The 8,645-nt window shown below is 36.4% G+C and overlaps 2 protein-coding genes across 5 annotated transcripts; both read right to left on the bottom strand.

Annotated features, from left to right (window-relative positions):
* LOC133696997 (vesicle-associated membrane protein 727-like) lies at positions 1-3,327 on the bottom strand. 4 transcript variants are annotated; one of them, XM_062119311.1, is made up of 7 exons: positions 3,170-3,312; positions 3,011-3,048; positions 2,343-2,561; positions 2,056-2,251; positions 1,848-1,968; positions 719-781; positions 1-632 (listed from the first exon to the last, which is right to left on the bottom strand). In XM_062119311.1, exons 3-7 carry the CDS (start codon positions 2,533-2,535, stop codon positions 489-491), a joined length of 717 nt encoding a protein of 238 aa, XP_061975295.1. In that variant the 5' UTR covers positions 2,536-2,561; positions 3,011-3,048; positions 3,170-3,312; the 3' UTR covers positions 1-488. The 4 variants fall into 4 exon arrangements, with proteins under 4 accessions (XP_061975295.1, XP_061975296.1, XP_061975294.1 ...); XM_062119312.1 differs by having other exon boundaries at positions 3,136-3,304; XM_062119310.1 differs by lacking the exon at positions 3,011-3,048 and having other exon boundaries at positions 3,170-3,327.
* Positions 3,328-4,147: 820 nt separating this feature from the next.
* LOC133696999 (uncharacterized protein At2g38710-like) lies at positions 4,148-8,184 on the bottom strand. Its single transcript, XM_062119314.1, has 5 exons — positions 7,802-8,184; positions 6,481-6,600; positions 5,827-5,941; positions 5,002-5,095; positions 4,148-4,696 (listed from the first exon to the last, which is right to left on the bottom strand). The coding sequence occupies exons 1-5, from the start codon at positions 7,903-7,905 to the stop codon at positions 4,491-4,493; spliced, it is 639 nt and encodes a 212-aa protein (XP_061975298.1). The 5' UTR covers positions 7,906-8,184; the 3' UTR covers positions 4,148-4,490.
* Positions 8,185-8,645: the final 461 nt, after the last annotated feature.

Here is an 8,645-nt window from a genome sequence, read left to right as displayed (position 1 = left end):
TGAAAGGGAATTCAGAGATTTATTTCACCTGTATATATATACACATGCAGTAAAATTTAATGTAAGATAACAGACCCGTACGATGCAATTCCCTCTACATATTATTATATCACCGAAGGCTGACTTGCTCATCGGAGGAGCTGATAGCTGATCGGATCCTAACCATCAATCAGGCCTTGCGCTTGGTTGGAGGTTACCAGAGGGTTCACGCCTCCTTATGCTGATCAACATCTAGCGCTCGTTGTGGGGATTCTGATGAAAAGCCAAAGCAAGAACCACTAGAACAAGTCAAGCAGCCGCAGTGGGTTTACGACAAACCAAAACCCTGCTCGGCCTTCAGTAGTGGCGGGGGAAGAGGGAATAGAAGATTTAGAATTGAGTATGGGTAATAAGAAGAGCTCCTCAATATTTCTTTGTACAACAAATTATAAAAGCTATAAAAGCAACTGCAAATGCTACTACAATAACCATCTTGCTACCCCAGCAGTCTAACATTTGAAACCTCCACAAATGGTCATCCACACGATCACAATCACTATAAGGACTGCTCCTCCCACGAGTAACTTCACTTTCAGATTCTGAAGCCACATCTTCCGTCGCAATTCCCTTCCTTGCCTCTGGAAGCTGTCAGCCTGCATTATAACATACAAGGACACAAGCACATTGTTACAAGGTCCCCCAAAATTGCTTTCAGAACTAACCAAGGAATAGCATGTACCTGGAACGAGAGGTTCTCTGTTTTATCTACCAAAAGTTCAATCCTCTCTCCACGGTCCAAAACCTGAAATTCATTGAATTAGGCACCGTATTCAACAAAAACTTGTTAGTCACTTAGCTGCTTGACTAAAGATGAAATTTAAACAATCTTAGTTTACTGCACAGAATATAAATCAACTAGCTTTGTATAAGAGTGGTTTAACTTGTTCCAGGTGATGAACAAACTTAACCAACTCCAAACCACTCAACTTGCAGACATGAAATTATCAATCGCATAATAGTAGCAACTGCAGTTGTCAATCTTAGCCACTGTTGCATGTCAACTATAAAAGTGGTCTCCAATACTTCATTATACAATGTAATTGATGCTTACAAACATAAAATTCTACATCCACAAACATCAAACCAGATCTTTTTTCCAGGTAAAATTACTGATCTCCAGGTAATGAACCTATGCTTGAATTTCAAGGTGAAAATGACACTATTGAGAAGATGCCTATTTTGATCTCTAAGTAGATTTAACAAGTGAATTCATTGCATGCTCAGCCCCATAAAGTAATAACATGATACGGTGTGTTAAAACATTGGAGAAATGATGGTTCAACTCTAATTAGGCCTTCTCAATAGTCACCAATTGCCAATCCATCTATGACTAGAGAAGTGCTGATGATAGTTATCCTATGCGGAGATAACATGCCATGATCCTCAATGGCTTGCACTAAGAAATGGCTTTCCTAAAGTGGATTAGATTGAGTGGAATAATATCAAGATGATTATCAGACAGGTTCACTTCACTCTTGACATTCTATCAAATAAGCAGTCAATACACATACACCTTGATGCCAAGAATCAACCGAATAGCAAGCAAATAGAGTAACACAAAGCAATTTTACACCTTCCACGTCCCCTCCCACCACCAAACAAAAGGAAGAGAAGAAAACCACATCCATACAAATACACAAGTAGTATATGCAAAAGAAATCAGACTCAACAGTATCCATTCATGCATAAATCTCCATCTTATTATGATGCTGAGAAAATACAGAACAGAAAGTATATTTTGTATTTGAATGCTAAACATGAACCGGTTTATCACCAACATTACTTTCAACAAAACATGAAACATGTACCTTATCAATGTTGTCCATCATAATCCCCTTGACCTCCGTTATCTGAGCCTTTAACTTGGAGAGCTTACTGATCTCTTCTGGGTGGTTCACGCAGTACTGCATATGCTCCTTGAGTCTTGGCCTGTTACACGAAAACAGAATATCAAAAATTAATGAAACATGCAACAACAGAAAACTTAAAATTTGAAATACACAGTACCATACACACCCAAATTCTCTGTCAAGATTGTAGGCAATGCTAAATCGGTCTTCAAACAAGTCATCATCGTCGTCGTCATCAGCTAGTGGGTGTGCCTCATTTTTAATACTGGCACCATACCGCTGATTAAAATCATCCTTCACTCGCTCAAGAAACACAAAAGACACACCCCTCCCAAGTGATTCATCAGCAACAACGAGAAAAACTGCACACCCAACACAAAAATCTTTAGCACACATTTCCCTATGGCAAGAACCTAAACTCTACATCAACGGCCACCAAGAACAAAACAATACCAAATCCATTATCAATGAGGAAGTTAAATGTGTGCCCGTCACTAGAGTACGTGTACTTGCTGCTATTTGAAGGAAGCTTCTGCAAACACTGAACAGCAATGGTACTAAAGTTCCCCGAATAAGATGTGTGCTCTGCTAGCACCACATTTCCCTTTGCCACAAAACTATATATCAAGCCTTTCTGACTACTCATCTCTCAAAATTATACCTTTAAAGTATCTATAAAATCAGACAACATTCAAACCTCAGCAACAAAACACAAAATTCTTATCAAGATTACAAATAGTTAAAAAAAAAAAACAGTTCACAAATTATTCTATTATTATAGATTAACCATAAAATTCATGCAACAAACATATCTAGTTGGCCACAAATACAGCTCCAACAGTCAGCAAAACCTCAGATTTAAAACGGAAACGTCAAATTCACATATGCAAACAAGTATCCATCTAATCTTAAGTGAAACCTACCTAATAGAAACATCAGTGTACAGAATTCATCCCTAACCCTGTGTTTGGCTACTAGAAAGGAAAAAAAAAAAAAAACGAGACAAGCGAAGAAACCGAAGGAATTCATTATCCAACAACCAAAACTTCGAAACCCATGTTTGGATTTTTCATTTAAAGAAGACAAAGAGTAAAATCACGCATTAACCACAAATTTTCTACCCGATTTTTCCTAGATTTTCTCAGCAACCAAACAGAATCTGTAAAAGAAGTAAGATTCTAGGTATTAGTTACAACACTAGACAGTTTGATTCAGTTTAAACGACAGGTTTTGAAAATCTACTTACTGATCTAATTAATTAGAGAGAGGAAGAGAAAGACCTGGAGTTTGCCGGGAGTGCAAGAATTTGTCACTTGAGCAACGTGGTGGAGAGGCGATGGTGTTTTTTGTTTGTTTGTTATTGTTGTTGTCGCTGTTATAGATTTATAAGTCTTGTGTAATTTTAAGAATTTATTCTTCAGAACTAAGAGTATGGAAAGGGTCAGCTTTATTTTAGTCCCTTTAATTTATAAATGTTCCATGGTAAAGTTCTGATCATGGTTATTAAGTCCTGCTTAGCTGGCTAATTGACCCGGTAAACTTGGAATCCGAAATTTGATTCTAAACCGGTTTATTAAACTCTGACTTGGTTAAATCCAAGTAAAATATTGAAGCTGATTAAATTAATTAACATGCCCTCCAACAACTAAATGGATTATAAAAATAGAATATCAATCCAACTCAATTTCAGTGGAAGGCTTAATTATTCTTTAAAATATTTTTATTTAAAAATATATTGAGATAATATTTTTTTTATTTTTATAATTTATTCCCAAGCCAAAATAATTTGAAAATACTAAGTAAATATTAATTTGAAGAAAAAAAAATTCAAATCTCTTCCAATGGCTGTTGTTGGCAAAGTATCATGGACCGCTAAGGGTTTTTTCTGTGCATCTTCTCCTACCCGTCCAATGAAGCTGAGGTTTTTTTTAGCCGATGGATCACTGGTTTGACTCGTGAAGCTTGGTTTTACAACTATAATGAAAATTTTTGAAGCTGATTAAATTAATTACTTAAAATGCCCTCCAACAACGTCCATGTATTTATATTCCATGATATTTCAGCACCAGCTCGTTTCAAATCCCTATCCGTATCCTTCTTGTTCGAATTCCCTTGTGATGCATTCAAACAAACACACCCAACAGTTTTCCCTGCTTAATTCTGATGGGAAATGCCATTCCACCCAGCCTAACTTCCTGTTATTGGAAATATTCTGCAGTAGCATCATAAAGCTTTGCTTTCCTTGAAAGGCGCACTCATAAACTAAACACGAAGAATTATAATTATAAAAATTGCCTGCTAGTAATGCCTTCTGCATGCAAGCAAAAGATAAAAAGAACAACATGGTAAATAAAAACAAAGGGATAGATTCAAGTTCTGATACAGCTTTACCAGAGAAGCTGCCCAACTTGTGAATGTCCTGTAATGAGCCACAGGAACTGAGCTCATCACCATGAATTTGAAGAAACCAAGGCCAGTTCATAACAATTACTGAAGAAGAAATGCTGGTGGAACAAGAACAAACTTATTCCACCCTTAATGATTCTTTTCTTTCAGGCCAAACCAGCCTTTTCTTTTTAGTAAAAGGCTTATTTGGATGAGTCAATAGTTGCCGGGCTTCACCCCATTAATAGCCGGGGCTGCACCCCTGGTTGCCCTGACATAGGAGACATAATCACTGTAGGTCAAAGTAAATAATGTGCTCTGGTAACGAGTCACTCGTATAGACTTTCGAAGTGACTCAGTAATGTGGCCACTGTAGCCAGCTTTGCGCATCAGTGAATCAATTGCCTCCTCTTTTGTCCAGCCTGAAACCAAAGTGGCAAAATATAATCAGGCCTTTAGACACAAAAAACATTTGTCGGTGGGTGCCAAGGCTCCGTAGGAATTAAATACGAAAAAATCTCCCATTCTATAACTAAATCTGCATGTCCTGGCTAAATTACCAGCATTAAATAAGAACACAAATGGCTAGGGTCACTATAATTGTCAGGGGATTAAGCTCCCCCATCCTCCGGAACTCTTTCTCCGATTGGGTTGAGTTGTTTGCTTCCGATAACAAAAAAAAAAGCTCAATCAAGTTAACTTAACATGCAATAAACAATGAATTTACCTTCATGGGCAGCCACTTCAGGCAAATAAGTGGCACTTCGCCTTACATTGTTATTAGGATCGGTAAACTCAATAATCAAACCATGTGTCCCAACCTGCAACCCAGACTAACATAATAAGTTGGGAAGGCAAGAAAATTGAACAGGGTAACTAGATTCTGTTAAAGGTAAAACTTGAAAGCATTTGAACAGAGAATCGCAGACAGGTTTACATTGATACAGTTAGTTTCTTCAGCACCAAGTATAAGGATTACTCGGTTAAAATTCATATGACTATTCAAACATTGCAACAGCAACACTGCTGATCAGTCCTCTCGACTTGAGGAGATGGGCCATAATGTGTATTATGAGCATCCAAACATGTTGTAGGCACTGGGGAAGCACTTTTCAGTGTAACTTTCAATGTTAGCTTCTATAACTTTGATTGATTTTGCAAAATCCTAATAAAAATTTGAAAAAGAGCCCCACAACAATGTATCTTTGGAAACTTATTTAAGGGAAATGGCTTGTTTGATAATCAATGATGGAGCATGCCATAATGAAGTTATAATTGAAATCTAGCAGCTGCCTAACTTTTTGTTTAGTCTGTCTTCTAATTTTGTAAATCTAAGGAGATACCTATCAACAAACCTTAGAGGTTCAGCAATTTAGATCAAAGTTCCAGAGTGTTAGAATTTTATTTTATTTTCAATTAAAAACTTTCTGACCACATGAAATGGAAAACATAACTGAGAACAATGCTATCCACAATAAAACTTGGTAGTTTAGCTGTTAGAAAACATCTTCACCCCAAAGTTCCAAGAGCTTAAACAAGTTAAAGCACACACCTCCCAATCAAGATAATTGTTGGCAGTTTCATAATTAGTCAGAATGGAAACTGTGCATTCCAGAGTAGGCAATTCTTTAGCTTGTATAGGAGGGAATCTGCGGTCCCTCAAAGCACTGCAAGACAGTAAAAATGAAATGTAGGAAGCCTCATAAGTATGTCATACCAGACCAAAGTCGCACCAACAGGAAACAGATTGACAAGAGATTTAAATATAACACGAGAAGGCATTTGTTACAAATCATTTTGTAATTTCGAATGAATAAAAGCAAGGTTGCAGGAACAAACCTTATAGAAATCTATTTAGATGGTTGATTCATCTCCTAATTTTTTTTCTTTGGGGTGAGGGGGCATGGGAAGAAACCTTGACTTACTGACACTTGACAGTCCAAAAGGAAAAGAGGGAAAATATTTGTTTTCCTCTGTACATGAACCCAAATCCATTTTTCACACGCTCTTGGACTAGAATGTGATTCAAGCAATTCCTAGCAATGGCAACTATAAGGATAAGCAAGGTTTGACAATTCATCAAAGGAACAAAGTGGCGATGGGCACAGAGGGTTATATGCTTTTTTTTACATGAAGGAGGAAGGAGGATCCATAATTCAACAGAATTATATATATCAGCAACATAATTGGATATAAACAGCAAAACCTTGTTAAAGCATAGTCCCGGAATCCATTAACCAAGTATCGAGCTTCCAAAGTCCCAATGCATCCACGTAAACGAGGCTCACCTCCATTGACAACTTTCTTCCAAGTGACAAACAATGGGCTGAAAACAGAATATTACCATGTCAAATATGACAGTGCCCAACATGGTTCTGGTGTGCATAACTGACAACAAATAAATCTAAGACAGCATTACAGAAACTTTTTTTATCACTTTTATGAATATGACACCTCTCAATAATTACAAAAACTTATCAAAAAATCATCTAAGACAGCATTCTCAACAAGTACAAACTTGTTAAAGATTATCCAACACCGAATTCCCATTAAGTAAAAAACTTCCTAAAAATCACTACTTCTATGGCACCTGACAAAGACGTGCCGAGTGTTCAGACAAACTATGACATGCCATCATTACGCAATAATGGTAAAGGCTGAGAGATTATTCAAGCTGTAAACACAGCATAACAACCAACAAATCTCAAAAGTTGATCTGTCAACATTCACCCAATCCATGCAAATAAGCAGAATGCAGACTTGAAACCTCAATTATCTTGGTAAATAAATGTAAAATAGTCACAACACAGTTGAAAAACAGCAATCTTGAAACATCAAAAAACTGAAGAGAGAATATAAAAATGCAAAGGAGCAAAGGTGCAGTTATATAAAATAAAAAATATATATCAACTGAACTCCACTAGACAATAGTTTGATACAGCTAGCTACGTGGAAGGTAGAATTTCAGCATTAAAAAAAAGAAGCCCTCTTCCACTGTATCTCCCAAGCATAAACAGAAAAATTTTAGCAACCTTGAAATTTGAATCTACATTTCACAAAAAAAAAAAAAACCTTCTATAACATAGAACCAGAATTTTCTTAAGATATAGCACTTCTGTAAGCTGTTTGATAGCAAAAATAATGAAAAACAAATCGCGTGATTTCAATGAACTAATCATAAAATCTACGCATGCATAGCACCATCTATGACAAGTACAGAGGAGGAAAAGAAAAATAACAACTCAAAAAGCAAAACTTCGCAATATCAACAAATCCAGCAAGCAAACAAAAACCCAATAAAACCTTCAAAACACAAACAGAATCCCACAAAATCAAGCAGCGTTTCCACTCAATCCAATCCCCAAAAAAGGCCCTGTTTGCTTCTGAAAGAAAATCCAAAAACGACACTAAAAAGTAAACCAGCAGGAACAAAACAATCCAAATTCAAGAACCCATTTAAATGCATTCACAAATACATGTATAAATTGATTAAAAGAGTGAAAAAGTTGGGCACAGAGAGGGATTACTGTTGACCCTCGTCAAAAGCAGCAGGAGGAGCATCATCAGAGTTGTAGTGAGCAACAAGAGTATCGAAACAGTACACAGCCATTTCCCTGTTTGCCGCCACCATGGTTTCTTCTTTCTTTTCTACCTTCCAACAATTCACCAACTCTCTCTCTCTCGCTCTCTCTCTCCAAGTAACCAAAGAGAGACAAAGAAATGATCTTTGATGGGTTAATACAAATAAATGAACGAAACAGGAAGACCCTTTTGGTCCCCTGTTGTAATGATTCAGAGAGAGAGAGAAGGATAGAACTAAAGGGATCTCTAATGGTTTTCTTTCTTCCTCGTATGGTGTTGTAGCAGAAGCAATCTCCTGTCTTGGAGTCTTAACATGAAAATAAAAGTTTTATTATAAAAAATAATAAAAATTATCAAATTTTACTCTTTTTTCTTTTCCATAACTGCCCATCCTTTCTCTCTTAAATTACCGAGGAATGATTGCTGTGTCGGTGTCGTTTCTGTTTTTTGTTGGAGGGTGTGATAGTGCCACCCATAACTTGCCAAGTGGAAACTCTTATTACTTAGTCTTCTTCCCCCTTATTTTTACTTTTGGATAGCAACGAAGTATTGCTTAATTGCTTTTTGGATAATTATGAATTATTATGTATTGTCTTAATTTTTTTGAATTGAGATTAAAGAAAAAGAAAATCTCGTATTAAAAAAACATAAAAAAATAGCAAGTGATGGACAATTGATCAAATGCGTTTTATATTAAAAATAAAAAATAAATTCAAATGCTTCTTTTGAGCGAAGAATTTCTTGTTACCATTGCCATCCAGGGGTTAAAGAGAATTGGCTTGATGGTGA

This window comes from Populus nigra, chromosome 6 (assembly GCF_951802175.1).
Source record: "Populus nigra chromosome 6, ddPopNigr1.1, whole genome shotgun sequence".
NCBI lineage: Eukaryota > Viridiplantae > Streptophyta > Magnoliopsida > Malpighiales > Salicaceae > Populus > Populus nigra.
This window is presented reverse-complemented; position numbering and strand designations above follow the sequence as displayed.